Here is a 23,370-nt window from a genome sequence, read left to right on the forward strand (position 1 = left end):
AGGGTTTTCAAGGACAGGTCATGCGATGGCAGGTAGGATATTTGTGTGACACAACAAGCAGTCAACTTGAATCTCATTTGTCTTTCAAGGACTGCTCCTTGGCCAAATGCAACTGGAACTTATTTTGTAATAGCCACTGGTTTTTGCACAGGTTTACATATATGGGCTATTCGCTGAGTAATTGTATTAGAGTGCGTGTTTAAACAAAGACGTGAGCTGTCTGAATTTACAGTAGCCTAGTTAGTCACGTTGCCATCTAGTTAATTCATTTAATGTGAGAGTTGTTATGCAATAGTGTTCGCTTTCGTGGACTAACCTTATCTTTCCCTGACGGGACAGCTGCGATATATGTAACTGATGACACATGTCATAAAAACAAGTCTATTAGCTTAACGGTAATAATGAAGACTTGCACCATGAACGGCAAATCTCTGCACTTGTGTATTTTCAACGCAGCGGTAACGAATTTCGACCAGATGATCAGCGAACGGCACAAACTGTAGTTTTTTTTTTTCTTTCTGTTTATTTAGTTGCCTCGGGTATCGCCTTTTCAATTTCCTGAGGTATTTGAGTTTTATCTGGAAGTACCTGTATATATATATGGTATATATGGTAAATAATGAATGCAACAACACCGTAAAAAAACACGTCTTCGCCTCCTCACTATACGGGCTGCGGTCCAGACTTCAGTCTTGGACTGATTAAACAGTCTCGCTCTCCTGCCCCGTAAGATCGCAAGCAACATTGAAGTAAGGAGCAGTCTATTGGCTCGAAAAACATTTGTCAGTCAAGTAAAAGTCTTTTTGTGTGTGCGCAACAAACAACTATTGACTTAACCATATCTGTACATTTGCATGTCCGTGCCAATCGTCCTTCAATGCGGTAGGGTTGAATATGATTGTCATTACATTCTAGACTGTGGTATTAGGTTACTGAACTGAATTTGTATGTGCTTTTTCATACATATATAGTTTTGCCACGGACTGCATTCTAGCCCCAAACCTCTGACATGGATGTTAACATAATTGCCAATGTAAACAATAATTGCTACTCAACTAAAATTAATATTATTTCTAATGATCATGATGTTATGAGGTGTTGTCGGGTGAGGGAGATACAGAAAAACAGGAGGAGGGGTGGGAGGGTTAGAGAAAGGGAAATGTTTTGCTGCAGAGTGCCCAAAAATGCCAGGGGCCTTGCGTAGCGGCCACTTGTTTGCTTTTCAGAAGTGTGTTAACCGCTCTTGCTTGTTTGACCTTCGCAGGTGCCAAGTCTGCTGCCGCGTCGTTCCAGCGGGCTCACGAGCGCACCCATCTTTACAAGCACTGCTGTCGCACGCAGTCAGGAGAGATTTATGAAGCTTTCAAGGCCTTTTGGTGAGTCCGTGTGTGTGTGTGTGTGTGTGTGTGTGTGTGTGTGTGTGTGTGTGTGTGTGTGTGTGTGTGTGTGTGTGTGTGTGTGTGTGTGTGTGTGTGTTGTGTGGCAAACATCTTGCAGTGTCTGTACTGTGGTTTCAGATCTGAAGATGATTGTCTGATCCCCTGACAGTTAAAATGATGCTGGTTTTCTTTGCCTCCCCCATCGAAGCTCCCATGTCACGTTCCTGCAGTCACATAGCCTTGACCTTGACCTGCTGGCTAAGGCTCCATCTTTGCCCATCGTGGCTGCTCATTGTCATGAAACGAAACCGTGACTTCCCTGTTTTGTCTATTGATTGGCCAAGCTGTGGCCGCTGCTCGTGTCGACAGTGTGACCAAGAGCACAGTCATTAGCCATGCGCAAACCAGAAACCGGGGGGTATTTTTGTTTTCTGGTCAGGCAGGTTCTCCCTGTATTGTTAATTCAGCAAACTGTTCCTGGCCCTGTTCCTCGAAATGAAACCCGAAAGGGACCAGCCTGTGCCACAGCCATAACACTACTGTGTATGTCATTTCAAGTAGATGGATTGCATATCAATCAATTTGCCTTGGATCAATCCTTCACTGTCCTACTACGCTGGGCGCTGCTGTTTGAGTGTGTAACACTTGATCATGAATCCAAGTCTTTAAAAACGGAGACATTTTTTTTATTATTATTATTTTTTGTTTTTTGTTTTGAGCTTTCCATCTTCCCTGGCTGTTTGTTTCTCTCTCTACTCCTGGTTGTCTGTAGACCTCAGGAGTGATGGGAAAAGGGGATGTTTTTCCTTAGCGCTTCGATGACGGGCGCACCGCACCTCGTAATCCTTCTGATTCACAAGATGTGCATGCTGACCGGCTGTGGCGGCTGTTAGGCTTTTTCAGGCTAAACAGCTAAAGCCTTTAAAAAAAGAAAAGTGTGTGTGTGTGTTGTGTGTGTGTGTGTGTGTGTGTGTGACGATCAGGCCGCACTAATGCAATCATTAATACAGATACTGGTAATATAATGGGCTTTGCACTGATCCAGTGTTGTCAAAATATTGTAAAGAGAAGTAGGCTCATCCTAGTACTATTCCAAAGACAAACTCAAGACCAGTAGAACCATTATACATTAACATCATGTCTTGAGTTTTCATAGATGGCATTGGCTTTTTTTTGTCTGAAGGAAATATCCTGAATCGAAACTTACTACAGTTTACTAACACCATACCATTGAATTCAGTAAACAAGGCAGGACATCACGGAGCACTGCCATGTCTCTGACTCAGCAGTCTGAAGGAAATTTGGAATTGCTGAACTGAAACTGATGTCAGGAGTTTACAGTGAAGCTCCCGACAACACAGCAGGCATCTTTAGGGGCACCACTGCAAAGCCTTTTCTCCTTATTCCTGCCTGTAATGATATTTAAAGTGCCCCTCAATAATGCAAAATGTCTGCTAATAATAGTGTGCTGTGCAGGGCCAGTCCTTTGAGGAGCTCACCTCCCAGGTCTTCATTCCTCCCTCTCTATGGGCACTTTGCATCACACACTCACTCTTTATTTCCTTTGGTCTAAGCATGTGTTTTTGTGTCTCTCATTTATTTTTTCTCTCTCTCTCTCTGCCAGTCTCTCTCTGCCAGTCTCTCTCTCTCTCTCTCTCTCTCTCTGCCAGTTTCTCTCTCTCTCTCTCTCTCTCTCCCAGTGTCTCTCTCTCTCTCTGCCAGTGTCTCTCTTTCTCTCTCTCTCTGTCTGCCAGGCTCTCTCTCACTCTCTCTCTCTCTCTCTCTCTCTCTCTCCCAGTGTCTCTCTCTCTCTCTGCCAGTGTCTCTCTTTCTCTCTCTCTCTGTCTGCCAGGCTCTCTCACTCTCTCTCTCTCTCTCTCTCTCTCTCTCTCTCTCTCTCTCTCTCTCTCTCTCTCTTTCTCTTGGCATGCATGACTAGATCTTCAGGATGCAGCATCTGAAACGGGTGGCTGGACAGTCCTGATAGATAGATTGCTGCTCAGCTCATTGCCTTTATGGCTGACTTCTGCTCTGTACCAGTTGCACAGCACAGAAGCGGGGATCGAGAACTTGTGTTATAATCCGCAAATGACTGTTTTGGACAACAAGAAACGGAGAGACAAAAAAATCAACTTCAAGGAGTGTCTTTTTTTGTATGGATCGTCACAGACTCAAAGGACAGTAATGCAAGGACTTAAGCAAGTACTTATGTAGAATTATATGTAATTATTTGCAAGGTGTGAATGGTTCTGCTGACAGCAGAACCAGTCTCTTTGTTTTCGTTGGGTAAGATTGTGTGACTCTTGTTTAGCTGTCAGTTTTTCTGTAAAGCCCATTTTTGTCATCTTACCCCCCCCCCCCCCCCCCCCCCCCGGCCAATCAACTCGCTGGAGGCAACTGTCATAGATAAGCCTTCTGGTCCTACAAGGTTATTTTCCACATCTGCCAAAATTGTCAGTACGTGACGACAAACAGTTTAACGGCTAAGCTGATTGTTAGTGGCTTCATTTTATGCCGTATGGTTGAAGCTCAAATCATTCTTTCCTGGAAAATTGGTCGGTGAGCCCACCACCAACACAACCATACCCGCCCCCCCCCCCTCCCCCGGGCCAAGGAAGACACCAGGTGCATTTAGACTCTGTTAGCTTAGTTTTTGCTGCTCAGTTTCTAGGAGAAAGTTTGGCTGAGGCTCAAAAATAACATTAGTACAAGGCAAGCTCCTCTCAGACAAACACACCCCTGCGTCTGGATCTGCCGGGGTCCCAGCCACTCCTGCGTTCGGCTCTGCTGGGGTCCCATCACCGCTGTTTGCCCTGTTTGCCTCTGGACTGCGTTGGCCTGTCTGTTTGACACCGGGGTGACATCACAAGGCAAGTTGGAGTTTGTTTTGGTAATGTGTTGGTTCTCTTCCATGAATATTTGAATTGGAGGAATATAGGTGTGCTTTTGGGCTGTGAATGCAAGTATACATGTTTTCGTTTCAGGATTAGCCTGTAGGTTTTTGTATTGTGGTTATGTGTGTGGTGCATCTGTGAAAAGGTCCTAGCCTTTTCTTCGCATGAGATAAGCATCACTGCTCCTGAGGAATACAGGACAGATGAAACATCGATCTCCAATGCTCACTGAACAGTGATGCCTGGGAGAAAGACGATTAAAATATTAATTATGGATGACTCAAGCAATCTCTTGTTCTCTTGCCTCAAACGGTTAAGGCAGCTGTCTCCCACGCTGGCTCTTAATGATGTAATCGAAATTGAAAACCATAATGGCTTTCAGAGCTTTGGAGTCAACTTGTTTACGAAACTTGGTGGTTGAAAAGCCTATATTTTTTTTTTGTGACACACCCTTCGTGTTGTCAGCTTGGCACTTTATTTCTAACCATGAAATATCTGTGTTGCATTGACTATCTTCCAGATTTGCCACATTATCAGTAGATACTAATTGTGGGCAGTTCATTGAGGTGTATGCACCAGCCAGGTACCTGGAAAAGGTTTGTTGTCCGTGTTGTGAATCTCTAAACCCATGTGTCCTACTTCTTACTTTCAATTTTTGTATTTTGTGTCAGCTGATGAGCAAACCACTTTTGCCCGAAAACATGAGGCTCGAGCCCTTCCATCAGTAGACTTTGCGGTCGTTACTTTGTGTTTTTTTTTTTTCAGGTTAAACAGCAACTCTGCCTGCTAAATTTGCCCAGCGCGTTTAACCTATCTGTGACAGGTGAGCGTGCATCTGTGGCTGCACGAGGGAACGCTAGCCTGGAGAACTCTGGGAACACGTTTGCATAAAACACGAAGCTTAAGTTCTTAGTGTCTCTGGGAGCCGCAGGTATAAACGGAGGTCGTTGATTTGCATCACATGAATATGGACTGTGGCGGCACAATACCTACACACACACACACACACACACACACACACACACACACACACACACACACACACACACACATACACAAACGAGTGTAGAGTGGTACAGAAGTTATTTGAATGCTTAATCTTGGTTACAGCAAAGCACACTGTCAGCAAAGCACACTGTCCACTCCATAAAGTCTCCTTTCACTGGGTTTATAAATATCGGTGAAGATGAATTCGGGGGACATAAAGGCTGCTTTGTGCTCTGCATGTGTCCAGGAAGGGCTTTCTCCCCTGTGTTTGTGTGTGTGTGTGTGTGTGTGTGTGTGTGCATGAGTGTGTGTGTGTGTGTGCATGAGTGTGTGCGTGAGTGTGTGCGTGAGTGTGTGTGTGAGTGAGTGTGTGAGGGAGAGTTAGAGTGTGTATGAGACAAACCTGGTGAGGCATTTTGGTTTAGCCCTTATCAGAAACACAAGCATGTCATGTACGCGTCTGACAGCAAGCTTTCTCTCTCTCTTTCTCTCTGAAGGCCAGCGGAATTTTCCAGCAGGTTCTAAGCAACATCTCAGTGAGCTGGGCGGAGCCTCAGCCGGAGTTGTTTTGTGTTTGTCTGTCATGGCAGTCACGCCACCAGAACTGTAATTATGGAGTAGTGTTTGAGTGGACTGGGGGTGGGGTGGGGTGGGGTGGAGGGGTGGAGGTGTAGTCACTACAGTCTCTCCAAAACGCTGTATTTTCATGGGATAGGTTTGTTGGCTTGGATGTGTTTTGGGCCAGTCTTCTTGTGCTTGTGCAGTGAGGGTTGTTGTGGTGTTCGTGCAGAATGCATTGGCGGGTTGTATGTGAAGGTCTACACTGTCTCCGGGGGCTGATTGGCTGATTGATGGCAAACATTGACGTCCCCAGTTTCGCCCCGTGCTGACATGCCTACCACAGGGGCCCACGGCATTTTAAAAGCACACTTTAAAAGCACACTTTAAAAGGAAATCATTCCCTTTTTTTCGCCTATCCCACTGGTTAGAAACTGGATCTCACGTGTGTTCCTGTGCTTAGGTTCATGATTTACTTCCCAGCTTCATGTGGTCATGGTTCTTTCGTTCACTATGGGGTTATGTCACTACTAGGCCCCCTACCACTACACCAGACATGTTTGGCTGGCCACATCTGATGTCCGGGAGGGGCCAGTCTGCTTTATAATACGATGCCAGAGTGGCAGAATGTCAATCAACAACCTCTTCCTGCTCAGAAGCAACCTCTTGTCATGGCTGCCTACGTTTTATTCTAATTGTCCACACAGCAGAGCTGATTCCTTACATGGCGGTATTGGACACGGCCTTTAACAACTACCACAACGACAACTATCTTTAACCAGTCTGTCCCCAAGCAGTGGTTATAATTCAGTCAAACTGGCTAGTTATCAAACTAGAGTTACGCTGAACAATAGCTTCTCCTGGCTTGTCATTAAACATTAGCCATAGTGAACTCCTATTAGCAAAGCTAAAGACACTTCATCTGCAAAGCTAGGTAGCAACACACCAGCAAAACTGGAGTTTACCATGCCCTGGTGGTCAGTCCCAGGAAAGCAAAACCCTGCAGTGCGGACTGGGCTGAGCAGAGGGATAAAACGCCTCCGCTGCATGCTGACCCCGAGCTGCCTGCACAAGGGGTGGAATGGACCCCCTGGGGCGGAGTTGGAACAACCTGTTGTCCGACGACGGTGATCCATTTCTTCCGTCGACACGGGGGCAGCAATGCCTAAAGCCCCATGTGACCAAAGTACAGATGCTACATGGTGGCTCAACGATGGTGGCTCCCCAGTTACTGTCACGAGCCTGTAAATCTGTAAAGACACTGGCGAAAAGCTGGGCAATCCATGGCCATGGCCATAAAAGCAAGGGCTTACCCTTGATGAAATGTATGGAGAGACTCCCCTTGCTACTCCCCCTTTTCTTTTTTTAAGGATTTGTTTTTGGGCTTTTTGCCTTTTTAATGAGAGGACAGTGAAGGTTTGGACAGGAAATGAGATGGAGAGAAGAGTTGGGGAGTGGGATTGGGAAATGACAGCGGGTCGGATTCGAACCTGTGTCCCCGTGGGCGTTCAAGCCTGTATATGGTCGGGGCTACTGCTTGCGCCACAGTGCCCCCCCCCCCCCCCCCCTGCTACTCCCCTTGATCCCCGAGTGCCTGTCTCGTCATTGAGCCTGCTCTGCATGGCCATGGAAGGGAGTGGGCTGTCCTAGCTGCCGTTGGAGCCACAGCACCTCCACCCTAGACAGAGGGCCCTCATGGCATCGTCTACTCCAAGCGTCCCCTTGAAGGCTGACTGGTTCAAGTTCTCCATGGCGATCAGGTCCGTTGGCCCTTGGAGTGGAGTGGTCTATGCTGATGGCGTATCAGGCTGAGCTCCAGGACAAGATGGCTAAAATCCCGAACAAGCAAGCTGTGGGATGAAATGTGTGGGGTGACCTATGACCTATTTCTCCACCTACACCACTGTGGTCCAGGCCTAGAAGAGCAAGCTGGCTCAACTTATCCGGCCTCTCACACTGTGAGAGTCTAGTTCCTGGATGTTGCAGTGAATCTGGGCTTGTTTGGCTCCCTCAATGGCCGCTATGCAACGCCACTGCGAGGGGAAGAGGGAAGGCAAGTCCTTTGCATGCCCTCCGCCCAGCAGGAACAGGATTCCAAAGCGACCCGCGACAAAGCCCAGACTATAGATTTGCCGCGTTGAGCTGGCCCATCCCAAGACAGGCCCGAGGCGTTTCATTCATGCCTGTCTCTGCTAAAACCTGTCCAGACTTCTTTAGACTTCTGTACATTTTGTGACATTCATGTACAGTATGCAGTTTGGCTGGTCTTCTTCTTCAGGTGCTCAGGTGTGTGCTGCCGCCTACTGGTCGTCCCCAACAACGGTAATGAGGTTTTGCAGCCTTGATGTTACGGCCATATTTTTTTTATAGTGTGGACTCGTCTGTGGCACAAGACTCACTGGTATGATTGGAACGGTCACGTGGCATTGAGGTTGGCTTGCCTGGGCATCGTATTATATAGGGAGGTGGCCCCTTGCAGGATGTCAGACGTGTATACCAACAGAGAACTGGGGTTGCGGTCGTGACCTTAAGTTTTTAAAATACACACATAGGCAAGAGTGATTTTGAGTGTAGACAAGATGGAGAGCCTGCAGGGGCAACCGGAGCCCAGGGCGGTAACCTGACGCCTGCAAACTGGGTCAGGGCCAAAACCAACACCTCTGCCCACCGCCTGGCTGGCCTCGCCACCTGGCACATCATGTGCTGCGGGCGCCATAGGACGTTCTGACAACCCCAGACACTTGATCCCCACTCTTATTTTGTACAGTAGCCAACGTCACACCCCTGCTGTTTGTGTTTGCGTGTGTTTTTGTTTATGTTTATGTTTTTTTTTGTGCGCTTGTGTGTGTTTACCAGGGACTGTGGAGACATGCATCCCAAGCGCTTCTAGTCACATAATGTGACCAGTCTGGATTGTTTTGACTGGGACTGTTTGGAAACGCCCTTCTGTCATTCGTGATTCATGTCGCCTCTGCCTCAAGGCTCTTGATTTTCTTCCCCATTCTTGAGGCCTTCATCAAACTTTTTAAAAGATGACACATCTAAAAACAAAATTGATAGTGCATTGGAATGAGGAAATAAATACATTTGACAACAGATTAGGCAAGTCTCTCTCTTATACCGTCCCTCTCTTATACCACGACCGCCATTGACTAGGTACTGTAGGCTAGCAGCTTTTGGTTGTTGAAAAAGAGGGGGGTTGCCTTCTTGAAATGGTGAAAATATGTTGGCTTGCATCCTGGGAAGTTGCCTTCAGTGGCATGTTTGTTTTTTCAGCTGAGTCCGTTCGATCTGAGTCAGGTGCACAACCCAATGGTGGCTTACCAGCACGGGCCCTCACTGAGGATCTGCAGAGGCTGCATTCCCTCTTCTGCTTCCTCTTTTTCTCTGTCTTTCTGTCGGTTAGTCTCTCTCTCTCCCCCTGTCTCTTCCACTGTCTCATTCTCTCACTTCTCATCTCCCTTTTTGCCTCTTTCTTTCTTTCTTTCTTTCTTTCTTTCTCTGTCTGATTGTATGAGGCCCTTCAGGAATCACAAGACCTGTTGTGTTGAGGTTGACCTTAGGCTGGTAAACCTGCTGATGTGGTCTGGAAAGGAGGCTGAAGTCGGAGCTTTGTAAGCAACAGCAGCAGCAGCTGGTAGGGAGTGGGGAAGAGTGGGAAGGATTTGTCTTTCCTCCTCTCTCACGTTTGTGCACATGTGGGCTCCCACCTCCCACCCTGCTCGATCACCCCTTCCCTCCCTCCCTCTTGTTCTCTTTTGCTATCACACCCCCCCCCCCCCCCCCCCCCCCCCCCCACCGCACGACTGCAGCAGTGGCACCCCCACCCCTCTACCTCCTCCAACACCCCCCCCACAACTACATCCCCCTAGTCACTCAGATCAGTGCTTGGTCATGTGTTGGTGCTTTTTCATCAAGGCAGGAAGCATTCTAGCAATTGTGAATTGTTCTGAAATGCTAAAAGAAATGAGTTACCTTGTAAAAAGCTGAGTGGAGGGGAGGGTACAGTCGTTCCTGGAAGGGTGTTGTGCTTTTTCTCCCCCCCCCCCTCTCCCTCCCTCCCTCCCTCCCCTATAGTGAAAGAATGTCACAACCTAGCCTACACGGTGTAGGGGGAAAAGTAGGCTAAAACAAAGTGGTCTTTGTGTGCCGGAGGGAAGGAGAGTGAAGGAAGCCAGAGTAGACTCCAGAAATCTAGTGGCGAGACAAGGTCAGAGCAGGCCACCACTGCTTGAGGGGCTCAAGAATAAGACAGTTACTCAGGTTGTTTCTCTCTCTCTCTCTCTCTCTCTCTCTCTCTGTCTCTCTCTCTGTCTCTCTCTCTGTCTCTCTCTCTGTCTCTCTCTCTCTCTGTCTCTGTCTCTGTCTCTGTCTCTGTCTCTGTCTCTGTCTCTGTCTCTGTCTCTCTCTCTCTGCATGGCCCAGTGCTGATCCGACCCTTATCACAGCAGCTATTATTAGATCATCCTTGCCTGGCCCAAGTGATATAAGAGGTCTTGCCTTTGTAGGACAGTGCAGGGATCAGACGATCGGGTGAGTTTCCATCATGACCAGACAGGATTCTGGCCCCCGCTCTGCTACTGCGTGATGCAGAGCATAAGGGTCTTGCAGAGTACTCAAGAGTTTTTGTGTTAATGCCACAGGTATAAATGGTGAATGGTGGAAGATTTTTTTTTTTTTTTTTTTCATTGGCTGAAAACAAGGTGACCCATTAGAGATCCAGCCTCCAACTTGCACATATTTATGCCATTGTTTTAAATGCAAATCGCACGTTTTGTAGACGTTTGGGGGAGACGGAATAGAAATATGGTAATGAGTAGCAATGTCAAAAAGTAGTTTTTGTGAGCGATGGATGGATTTCTCAAACATGACTCTAGCATCGACTAGCCTACTATACAGAGCTTCACAAATCAAAACAATCCTCAAGCAGCCCTGCCACCATGCATGTGTTTTGCCATCGCTCAGATCTGATCGGTGCACACAGGTCTGGTGAAGGGGCACTGAACTCTGTGGCTGTAATTCACTTTGGCCGAAGTCAAATACCACACAGAGCGTGCCAGCGGGAGCCCAGCGCGGCGGTAGGCCTCAGCTGAGCGTGATTAATCAATAATGCCAAATAAATAGATAAACAGGCAGCCAGGGTTCGCTTTCCAGCCAGTCACATGTGTGGGAGACGAGAGGAGGGTGACCCAAATAGCCATTAGAGAGGGAGAGCGAGGGACTGAGGCTGTGTTCAGAATGTCCACTCCCTCACTATATATATATATATATATATATATACTATGTAGGAACAGTACATTCCAAAACATTCCATGTTGGTAACTTAGCAACATGGTAACACTAACTTGGCAAAGGCAACAAATACTAAACTTCTTAACTAAAGTGCAGCCTATATCTTCCAAGTTTAATTTGGCTTTTGTTTCATCACCTATTCAGATTGTTTTCTTGCAATGAATTAATTATACTGGAGAAATGGTAGTGTATATTGTCTGTACACTACATCTTGGGGCGCACGTGGGAAGTTTAAAATGCACTGTATAGTGAATAAAGTTTACAGTTGAGAATTCGAACAGCACTACAAAATGGCTGGTTTACTATATGCCAGTGACCCTGCTCTCCTGTGCCGTAGATCAACCTCTCTCTCTCGCTCTCTCTGTATATTTGTCCATCCTACTGCCTTAGACAAGCCCCTGGAAAGTACATAAGTAAAACCTGATAGCTCCTGTGCAGTTGCCGATGCAGTTCTGACACCCCTGGTGAGTGTAATCCATATTGCCTCTAATTTGGGTAAACTGAGCCATGCTGCCTTTTGCAGTTGTCTGTCTGCACACACGCACACACACAGAAACAAACAAACAAACTCAAAACACGCAACCCCCTTTTCCAGTGTTGCCAAAGCCAACAGCCGTGGCTAACCCCGGCTAGGCTTGTTTGTTTTGTCTGAGCTGCACCTGTAACTCTTGCACTAGCTAGGAATGTTCTAGGAGGTCTGTCCTAAATGTAGTTTTTGTGTGTGTGGTTTTGGTTACCGTTTTATCTTCACAGTAGTTCCAGGTCTTAGATTGTTTATGTTTAGGTGTGAACAGCTAAAAAAAAAACCTACAGCTTGAGCATGCAGTTTCAGTATGCACAGCTCTCGATTTCAGGTCCTCACTTTCCTGATTGGTTGGGGGAAACGTGAGCATGTCACATTATACACACTGACAAACAGAGACCTTGTTTTTAGCGTATTGTTGTTTTCTTCACGCTCTGTGCAGAGCTTTGTTTAACTGCAGAGGCTATCAGCTACATCCCCTTGGACTCCAGGGACACACGAAGCGAAGCGGCATCTCCGTGGTTGCTTCTCAACACCATAGATGGAGTCATAGATCGATGATTTTCCGTCTATATTCCTTTTCGTTTCTTCAATTTAACGAGATGCAAGTTGTGTTGCTGGGTGCTGGGAGACATCTGAAATGTCTATCAACATTGAGTGACAGTTCCCTATCTGCCTTTTCCCCTCTCCCAGTATGTGTTGATCAGCCTAAATTGATGTCGCTGGCTAGGAGCTTACACACACACACACACACACACACGTACACGTACTCATGTTAGATTCATGTTAGAACCTGACCGATAGAGAGATGATTAGTCCCTGAGGGTGAGGTTGGGGGGGGTGGGGTGATTGCGTAGTCTGCATGTTTGGGATCATTGGCAAGGCACAGGTAATCCAATCCAACTCAAGCCCCTGTAAACAAACAGCCGTTAAAATAGCCACCCCCTGCTGCCCACCCCCCCTCCGAGTCCCTCTATGTGCTGTGTTGGCACAGCCAGGGCCCAAGGTGGAAACATGAACAAGCAGCTCCCTAATTCCTTTGCGACCTTGAACTTGAGTGGTTGCCCCTTCTCCCACACTTCTTCTCCTTCTCCCACCCTCCCCTTCGGGCCGCTGTTATGTTGTTGTGTGGCCATAGACGGTCTTGCCTCGCGCGAGTCGAGCGGGAAAGATACGTGCGGCCGTGTAACGTGACTGGTGTGTGCAGTTGGATGCATGGGGCGACGCCTCAGCTGATGGCTCTGCCTATTCAGGCATCTGAATTCTGACAGCCTGTAGCCTCTGGGTTGGGTATGCCATTTAGGCATCTTTTTCAGTTTCTGTGGCCAGCGGAGTGTGTGTGTGTTATCATTGCGATCAGTGAAGGGTGTTTCCTGTTTCACCATTGTGGGAAATGCACAGACCCAGAGGGTGGCGTAGGCATTCAGGGACCTTCTGCCTAACCAAGTGCTGTCTTGCTGTGCATCGAGATGATGCAAGGAGCTGTCATTAGCTGTTCTTTAAGGAGTGCTCTATCTCTCTGTTTTAAGTGGTCATGGGCCGTTGGATTGACTAAGGGAAAAAGGTGCCATTCCTGTCTTTGTGCAGTTTATTTATATATTTATTGTGTATTATTATTTTTTTTGCACATCGGAGGGTGCACACTCCAAGCTCTTATTTACACTGAGTAAATCCAGGGCTTCCTCTGGGCTGCAGAATGAAAGAAAGCCGTTCTTATCAGTGACAGATTAAGATCCCCCTCAGTTCACTCTCATCCTGAATGATTAATGGGGCCAAGAGTGTGTGTGTGTGTGTGTGTGTGTGTGTGTGTGTGTGTGTGTGTGTGTGTGTGTGTGTGTGTGTGTGTGTGTGTGTGTGTGTGTGTGTGTGTGTGTGTGTGTGTGTGTGTCATTTGGTTGTGCACAGGCACATGCATTTATGTCTGTGGAATGCCAAAGAAATTGCACTTATGACCTCCATTGGATTTTTGGACCATTCTTGTGGGCTTGCCAGACAGACAGGGTCAGACTAATCTACTGTGAGTCTAATATCCTTAAAAAAAGAAGTCGTCGTCGTCGTCTCCCTGTCGCTTTTGCAAGTCGTTTAGCATAATGCAATGCAGTGGGACTGGGGAGTTATGTAAGCCCAATAAGGCCTACGTTCTAAAAACAAACCAAACAAACTCAATGTTTTGTGCCAATAATCGGATCTATGTAGGCTATTGAATGAACATCCTCTACAATGTAAAGCTGGATTGCATTTGAAACCTAAATACCTCAAATCCATTTATTTCCACATGGGCTCCTGGGATGAAATGGCCCATCTTGTTGATGGCCATGGGTCTCTTTGACCTTTCAATTCAGTTTAAATTCAATTTTATTTACATAGCACCATAACAATACAATTGTCTCAAGGACCTTTGACCTATCAGAGGTATTGACTCCTCTCTACTGTTGTCCAGGTACCCGTCTCTCAAACCTACAAAGAGCTTCATCAATGATTCCCTATAAAGGACACTGTGAGGTTTGCAGGAGAAGGCCATTAATTGGGTACCGAAGTGGCGAGCGAAAGCGAAAGGTCACGTTTGTTTGGCAAGGCGAAGTCAGTGCTGTTATGAGTGAGCTTAGCCTTAGCCTTGTTCTCCTACCGCTCAATCCCTGCAGGTCAATGATCAACATCTAATGAAAATATGTGTGTAGCTTTCCTTTTTGCTGTTGTTTTTCTACCAGTTAATTGTTGGCAAAGTGCTCCATGATGGGTTCATCTTCTCCCGCTTCCTCGGCTGATTAGCTGTTGGCAGGAGGTCTTGGGGCTGGGGGTGGGGGAGGTAATGTGGCAGTGGAAATATTTGCCCTGTGATGACATATCTCTTCTTCTCGTTTCTCCCTCACTGCCTACGAGAGTCTCGGTGTCAGTGTCCGAGCTGAGGATTGAAACTGATTGATCTGTCCGGCCTGGAAATTGATCTACAGTTGTAATTCCTTTGGCTAGATGTTTGGTGTGTCTTTGCCACCACATTGTGCCTCTCTTTCACCCTTCCTCTCTTCATCTCTAGTTAATTGTGTCTCTCCCTCTCTGCCTGTTTTCCCTTCTTCGTTCTGGTGCGTGCATTAAGCAATGGCGATTTGAAACCATATCCTGGGCAGAAGTGATTGAGCCACTGAAAGATAGAAGCCTAGTGTGTTATTCTCACTCCCATAATGTTCTCTCTCTCTCTCTCCTTTTCTCTCTCTCGCTCTCTCTCTCCTCTCATCTGCTGATCCACTCTCCTCTTGGGCTGTAAATGATGTATGAGGGGCCATGTTAATGGCAACACAGGATGGCTGCAACCCCTGACAGTGCATTCATTACGGGCTCATTCATATGGATACCTGTGCGGCAGCTGATGCAGTCTTGCCCCAACAACCATACCCCACCCCGACTTCATCCACACTGTGTCTCACACTCATCCTCTGCCAGTTAAATGATATGTGGAATTGTGACACAAACGGACAACGGCAGGAAAGTGGATCATCCTGTTCCGCACTTAGACACTGCAGCACTCCTCACCCCTTTGTTCGTGCTACCCAACAGACCCCCCCCTCCCCCCCCCCCCCACCCACCAGCAGAGCTTTGTTGCTCAGCCTCCCCAGAAGTCCCAGCAGTGAGCTGTTACATAACCTGCCGCCCCCCCACCCCTCTGCACCTCATCACCGTGGCGATGGGGGGGGGGGGAGGGGGGATATGGGTGCTGTTCCTTCAGCTGTTATGTAAGGAAAGATGCCAACACAGAGGGTCGCTTGGTGCATTCAGCTCTAATGGGTCATGGTACCCGATGGAAAAAAAAGAGAGGGAGAGATGCCCCCGGACTGATCGGGTCAGCTAGCTGTCTGTCTGTCGTCGGGCTTCTAGATTGTTCTGTGAAGGTTCTTGTCGGCAGGTGACTCATGGGGCCCTTAGGTACTGCTGAGAGATGGAGAGCGACGGGCTGAAAGGGATGAGGCGGGGGATGGCTGGCTGTTGGGTGGGGGGAGCTTCTTGCAGGTTGTGTGTACACGGGGAAGGAGAAAGTGTGGCTGCTGGGAACCTCTGAAGGCCCACTCTGGCCTGCATCTCGTTGTGCATCATTTGGAGTTGGGCTGCCTGTCAAATTGATGCATCCTATCAGATGGCTGAGATCAAGGATTAGACCAACAATCAGCGGTGAGATAAGGAGGTTGACCTTTTGACCTCTGGGTGGTTAATCAGTTGCAGAGAGAATAGCAGTGTTTTGCTCAGCCTACAGTTCTGGGTTATTTGTTTGCACAGTCTTTTCTGTGCCTCTGTGTGTTCACATTTGGACATGGCTCAACCCATTTGTTTGGAATTGAGTCTAAGTTGTGCATTTCTTTGGGGAAAATAGTGTCTTTGCACTGAATAATTACATTTATTGATGTAGATCTATTTTCAAACTGAAATTCAACATGTTGGTTAGGTAGACTGTGAAACCCATCTTTATCAAACTAGGAGATACCTGCTCTTATCAGGTGTAGCACAACACAAGCGTAGCGCTGTCCGCCCAGGTAGATTTATGATCGGTGGCGATAAGCTTCCAGGAGCGCCCACAAGACTTGGTGGTGTCAGGATCGCCATATTGATTAAGACATGAATCAGTTTAGGCGCTCTCTCTCGCTCTCTCTCGCTCTCTCTCGCTCTCTCTCGCTCTCTCTCTCTCTCGCCCTCTCTGCTCTCTCTGCTCTCTCTCTCTCGCTGATGTCTGTAAGCAAGTGGTTTTCATGTGCAGTGTCCCCATCAGGATTAGCCCTGTAGACATGGTCCCTCCAGGAGTTGGCCACAGTGTTAAGACCACACAATGTCTCCTGTGTTTTACACGCTGCACACACACACAACTGTGTGGGGAAAAGTCCTGCACGTTTTTTTTGCCTTTTCTTCCCGAAAGCTTTGAGAGGATGTCATTGTTGATCATTGCCTGTGGAAATCAACCCTCCCCCCTCCCCCTCCCTCCCTCCCTCCCACCCACACCCTTTCATTTTATGGCCTTATTTTTTATAAGGAGCTTATTAGACTAGGGCGATTTTTGTGAGATTACCTCCACGTGTAGAGTCTTTGGTGGCGCAGGGGAGGTGTTCTGAGGGAAACGTGCTGCTTGTCCATTGTTGGACCGGGCGCTAATCTCTCAATGGGTTGCCGATCCCCTGAAACATGCTAATTCCACTGTTTGTTCAGAGTTGGCCCGAGGAAACCCGACTGACGGCTTGTTTAATTAAAAAGCACCATTATTCATGCCTTTGCAAACAAGGAATGTTCTGGGTGAAATGGGAACACACATTCAAACATACACACATATTTTCACACTTACTTATATACACACACACACACACACACACACACACACACACACACAAAAACATGCACTCATGCTCAACTGCTTAGAATATATGGGGGCGAAACAACAACAGCTGGTGCTCTTGACCTGTGTGACCTTGTTCTTTGTGATCACGTGGCAATTGTTGAGAGCAATCTCATGAAAATAATCTAGGACCTGTTCTATGTTCATGTATACAGTACATGCTAACTCTCTATGCGATTCTATACATTATGCTAATATATTATGTATGCTAACTCTCTCTATTTCTCTCCCTCTCTCTATCTCTCTCTCCATCTCTTCCTCACCGTCCCTCTTTCAGATTGATCGGCCGCTCGATGGGGATTCACAGAGGAGCTTTCACCTGTGCAGCCTGCCCTCCGCCCCGCCACCTCTCCTCCCGCTACAGCACTTCTTCCATACAAATCATGAAACTGGTATTAACTGAATGGCAATCTATATGGATTTTTACTAATTCCAGTAGACAATAAATACCCACTCCACCCTGCCCCCCCTCACACACACACTCACTCACTCACACACACACACACACACACACACACACAAACACAAACACACACTCATACCCATACATACACACACACATATATATCTCACATACACATGCATATGCATGCTAAAGCTTAAAGGGAGTGACCTCATGACAAAGCCATATCCAGGCGAACGCCACAATACCAAATAACCCCTCAACGCTGGTGGAGCATTCTTGAAAAAAGAAGCAAACAAACAAAAACAAAACAGGTCAAAGCACACGAGGAATGTATCTTTGAGAGTTTTTCCCTCCTTTTTATTTTCACTCATCGTTGGATTCCCTTGGTAACGCAGTGAAGAAGACGCTATTGACGATTGGATGACACAGGGAGGTTTTGTTCTCGAGGAAAACCATTGTTTGTAAGTTTTCTTAGTTTTACTTTTTTCCGAAACAAACAAACAAAAACAAAACACTTTTTCATCTTCGGTTGTCTGCTGAAGAGGCCTGACGGTGCACCCTTGGCTTGGCCGTGTGCATGCCGGCGACCATGGCGCCACAGAACACTGACGCCGACGCAATGCAAGTGCAGGGCGTGGTGGTGGTCCCCACCAAAACCAGCGGGGGACTGGAGAACGGCAAAGGTGGAAATGGTAGCAAAGGAGGAGGTGGAGGAACTGGAGGACGATCTGGAGGAGGAGGTGGCAAGGACATGGAGGGCCAAGAGGAGTCGCCGAGCGAGGGCTCTATAGACCGCATTCCGCTTCGGAAGTGGATCATGCACGGGGCGGTCATGTTCGGACGAGAGTTCTGCTATGCCATGGAAACGGCACTAGTCACGCCCGTCCTGTTGCAAATAGGTAAGACCATTCTCCTGTTTTCTTGGTTCTTAATTTCATGTAGGCTAATCTTTTTTTCAGTAACCCATATATATGAACTCATTTGCCTAGCCAAAAAACAAAAGTCCTTAGAGGGAACCTAACAGGAGGCTATGGATGCAAATGGGCTTTATGGAAAGTTAGTCTAAAAAAGCTTCACACACCGCAGCTGACCTTTCTCAGCCGGTTTTCAATGTCATCTGCACTCTACATGAAGCACAGCAGAGTTGGATGCCTGGGCTGGATGTGGGCCCAGTCCTAGGCTGAAGTGCAGTGAAACAGTGGCGGCTGTATAAAGGACCAATTTTGTCCCACTCAAATTGTATATACAGTACATAAGAATACCTGGTGGCCCAAGGTGTGAAATACATATGTTCCCTCACCAGCACCCCCAGGGGTTTATTCACCATGGCAACTAATGGTTCCAGGCAGGCCCCAAACTTGGTACATGTCCAGGATTGTCCGGGGTTGTGTAACAGGACCGCAAAACTCCCAGATACATCTGATTATCTGGGAGTACACGGGAGTACAGGATACACCTCTTTTCACATGGTGATAGGAGCCACAGATCTACTCGCACAAAAAGGAAGATTGTGAAAGGCCTTCTCTCTCTCTCTCTCTCTCTCTCTCTCTCTCTCTCTCTCTCTCTCTCTCTCTCTCTCTTCTCATCCTCTCCTGTTCCTCTCTCTCTCTTCTCATCCTCTCCTGTTCCTCTCTCTCTCTCTCACGCTCTCTCTTTTGCTCTCTCTTTCTCTCTCTCTCTTCTTATCGTCTCCTGCTCCTCTCTGTGTCTCTCTCTCACTCTCTCTCTCTCTCTCTCTCTCTCTCTCTTTTGCTCTCTTTCTCTCTCTCTCTCTCTCTCTCTCTCTCTCTCTCTCTCTTCTCATCCACTCCTGTTTCTCGCTCTCTCTCTCTCACGCTCTCTCTTTTGCTCTCTCTTTTGCTCTCTCTTTCTCTCTCTCTCTTCTTATCCTCTCCTGCTCTTCTCTGTGTGTGTCTCTCTCTCTCTTCTCATCCTCTCCTGTTCCTCTCTCTCTCTCTCTCTCTCTCTCTCTCTTTTGCTCTCTCTTTCTCTCTCTCTCTTCTTATCGTCTCCTGCTCCTCTCTGTGTCTCTCTCTCTCTCTCTCTCTCTCTCTTCTCATCCTCTCCTGTTCCTCTCTCTCTCTCTCTCTCACGCTCTCTCTTTTGCTCTCTCTTTCTCTCTCTCTCTCTTCTTATCGTCTCCTGCTCCTCTCTGTGTCTCTCTTTCTCTCTCTCTCTCTCTCTCTCTCTTTTGCTCTCTCTTTTGCTCTCTCTTTTGCTCTCTCTTTCTCTCTCTCAATTTCAATTTCAATTTTTCAATTTTCAATGGCTTTATTGGCATGAATGTATGGTACACTGTTGCCAAAGCACTTAAACAATAAGAACAATAATAATAACAACAATAATAACAACAATGGTAATACAGGAACAGATAAGTTAATTAAATAATAAAAAAATAAATAAAAATACATAAAATAAAAATGCTTAAATAAAAAACATTACAATTATAATAATTACGTAAAGAAAAAACATAGACAGATAAGAATAGATACAAAAAATAAATAAATAAATAAATTAAAAAAAAAAACACTTTGAGTTCAGGCGTATGTTTATTGGTGGTATGGCCTGCTCTCGGAGGATGTGGCAGGACTGCACATATTCGGAGGCTAAAATGTTACAGGTCTCTATTACCCCCAGGAGGAATGGTAGTTTTTGTTGGTTCGTTAGGTTTATGAAACCTGGGTGGATGTATTCAAATTGTTTGTAATATGCACTTCTTATATTGTGGTATTTTGTACATTCCGTCAGAAAATGAGGCTCATTTTCGACAGCGTTAATATTGCAGTGGACGCATAGTCTCCCTTCGGGAGCCACCCAGCATTGTCTGTGTCGCCCCTTTTCTACTGCAAGACTATGGTCGCTGAGCCTGTACTTTGTTAATAGAATTCTTTGTTTATAATTTTTATTTGGATTAAGTATGGTGCCAATTTGCAGTCCTTTTTTTAATGTTCTGTATACATTTAGCTTGCTGGATTCTTTCATTTGATTCTTCCAGCAGTTAGTGTAATTTTCTATACAGCTTTCTTTTAACTGTTTTAGTTTTGAGGCAATGCTTAAGTCTTTCTTGCTGAGCCCATGTTTTTGGACAAGGTAGTTGAAGGGGTCTCTCTCTGGGTGTCCATCCCTCAGTTGGGCAGCAGTGTGGTGGTGCCTGTCTGGTTTGCTTATTTGCAGATGGTTCCAGAATTTTGCTGCTCTCTTTTGTATGTCTAGAAGGAGTGGGTATCTTCCCAACTCTGCTCTACACGCTATGTTAGGGCAACTCCTGTTTACACCCAGTATATTTTTGCAGAATTCCAAGTGGAATAGTTCGGGGTGGCTTTTGTCCCATGTGTCCAATTTATTTTTAAATTTAGTTCCCCAAACTTCACTCCCATACAGTAATATTGGTTTCAGTATTGAATCAAAAAGTTTTAGCCAGAGTTTTATGGGGGGGTTATATTTTAGTAGTGATTTCCTGAGCATGTAATAGGTTTTTCTTGCCTTTTCCGTTAGATCTGTTATTGCTCCATCAAAAAGTCCAGTTGAAGAAATCGTTAGTCCTAAATAACAATATTTTTTTACTTGTTCCAGTTTTTCTTCGCCAATTGTGAAGCTGTAATAATTATTGTGTTTGGAATGTCTTTTTTGGAATACAATGATTTTGGATTTATCCAGGTTAATTGGAAGGCCCATGTTATACTGTATTCGTTGATAATATTCAGACTTTCCTGAAGCGCCTCTGGACTCGGGGAGAGTAGGAGGAGATCATCGGCAAAAAGCAGGCATTTAATTTCTTTATTTAGAAGTTTAAGACCTGGGGACGAAGATCTTTCAATTTTTGTGGCCAAATCATTAATATATATATTGAATAAGGTTGGACTTAAGCAACAGCCTTGTCGAACTCCTTTTGTCTGATCAAAATAATCTGTTAGTCTGTTGTGAATTTTTACACAGCATCTATTGTTTTTATACATATCTTTAATGATGTCATACGTTTTGCCTCCAATTCCACTATCAATTAATTTCAACATAAGTCCATCGTGCCATACTGAGTCGAAAGCTTTGCTAAAGTCAATAAAGCAGCCAAATATTTTACCTTTTTTAACATTTTGTACGTGTTCCTCTATGAGTGTGTGCAAAGTGTATACATGGTCGGTTGTTCTGTTGTTTTGAGAAAAGCCAATCTGGGATGAATTTATTATATTGTTGTTCTGGATACATTTTTGAATTCTATTGGTCAGGATGCCACAGAATACTTTCCCTAAATTGCTGCCTTGTGAGATGCCTCTATAATTATTATAACTATTACTCTCTCTCTCTCTTCCTATCCTCTCCTGCTCTTCTCTGTGTGTGTCTCTCTCTCTCTCTCTCTCTCTCTCTCTCTCTCTCTCTTCTCATCCTCTCTTGTTCCTCTCTCTCTCACGCTCTCTCTTTTGCTCTCTCTTTCTCTCTCTCTCTTCTTATCGCCTCCTGCTCCTCTCTGTCTCTCTCTCTCTCTCTCTCCCTCTCTCACGCTCTCTCTTTTGCTCTCTTTCTCTCTCTCTTCTCATCCACTCCTGTTTCTTTCTCTCTCTCTCTCTCTCTCTCTCTCTCTCTCTCTCTCTCTCTCTCTCTCTCACGCTCTCTCTTTTGCACTCTCTTTCTCTCTCTTCTTATCCTCTCCTGCTCTTCTCTGTGTGTGTGTGTCTCTCTCTCTCTCTCTCCACATCCTCTCCTGTTCCTCTCTCTCTCTCTCTCTCTCTCTCTCTCTCTCTCTCTCTCTCTCCTGTTCCTCTCTGTATCTCGCTCTCTCTCTTCTCACCCTCTCCTGTTCCTCTCTCTCTCTCTCTCTCTCTCTCGCTTCCTTATTCTCTATTTCTCTCTCTCTCTCTCCTCATCTTCTCTCTCTCTCTCTCTCTCTCCTCATTCTCTGCTGTTCCTCTCTCTGTGTCACCTGACTGAGCTGGGATTAAATGCTAAGTAACGGCCTTACTCTCCTGAGGGGTCAGCAGCTCATCCCCAGATCCCAGCAGAGGAGGGGAGCGGTGGGATGGCTGTTTGCATGTGTGTGCATGTGTGTCTGTGCGCATGCGTGTGCGTGTGTGTGTGTGAGAGAGACTGTGACTAAGCACAAGATTAAAATCACAGTGTCAACTCAGCACTCTCTAATTGCAGAAGTCCCTATGTATAGAGCAGCTAATTGGCAAGTAGAGACTCATCCTTTGAGTAATATAAAGCCTAAAAATAAGGTCCTGGCAAAGGAACATTTCAGTTTCCCACACCGTGTCCTTGGTCGGAATGAACAAAGGCCAGTTTGAGTATTGTGTCTTTTTATAGACAGGCTTTACCCACAGAGGGGATATGAAGCTGAATGGTTCTGGACCATAACACAGTGCTGCGGTGGGTGGGGGCGGGGCACTGTGTGCTGTTGTGTGTTTGATGGGCCTTCATTCCAGGACAGTATTTATATCTGAAGTTCTGTTTTAGTGGTGGCGTAGAGAAGACACCATATTACAGGGGTGCAAACTCGTCACCTTTCGGCGAGATTCGCCGTTTTTGATCCAAAATAGGTCATTTGTGTGATTCGTGTAGATCTGCAATACAAATATTTTTAGGGGGGGGGGGGGTTCTCCAAGTAATCTGCGAACGCAAGCTGTCATGAATATTTTTTTTCAAGCTTGTTCGTTTGGCCAACCCATGTTATGCCGTAATAGACAGGTGTATCACAAGACATGTCTTTCGGGTGAAAGCGTTGGTTTCGAGCGGCCTTTTTAAGATGGCATTTACGGTAAGGTGTGACGTTGGTACTCTGCAATAACGTTATGCAATCTAACGTAGGCTAACGTGCTAAAGTCAGACAGTTGGCTGACAGACGCCTCGCAAATCACATCAACCATTTTTGCTGGTTACAATAACGGTGTTATCGGATAGTACAGTGTCTTTTTCTCTAACTTTTGAAAAATCTAAGCGTGAAAACGTCGAAAAATGTACATTCACATAAA

The 23,370-nt window shown here is 46.2% G+C and overlaps 1 protein-coding gene across 1 annotated transcript in view; it reads left to right on the forward strand.

The window, feature by feature from the left end:
- The window catches only part of LOC105904895 (solute carrier family 45 member 4), a 54,596-nt gene that overhangs the window by 661 nt on the left and 30,565 nt on the right, over positions 1–23,370 (forward strand). Inside the window, 2 exon segments of the mRNA XM_012832847.3 lie at positions 1,265–1,376; positions 17,279–18,306. Coding sequence (XP_012688301.3) covers positions 17,985–18,306 — 322 coding nt within the window. The 5' untranslated portion in view covers positions 1,265–1,376; positions 17,279–17,984.

This window comes from Clupea harengus, chromosome 19, assembly GCF_900700415.2.
Source record: "Clupea harengus chromosome 19, Ch_v2.0.2, whole genome shotgun sequence".
Taxonomy (NCBI): Eukaryota; Metazoa; Chordata; class Actinopteri; order Clupeiformes; family Clupeidae; genus Clupea; species Clupea harengus.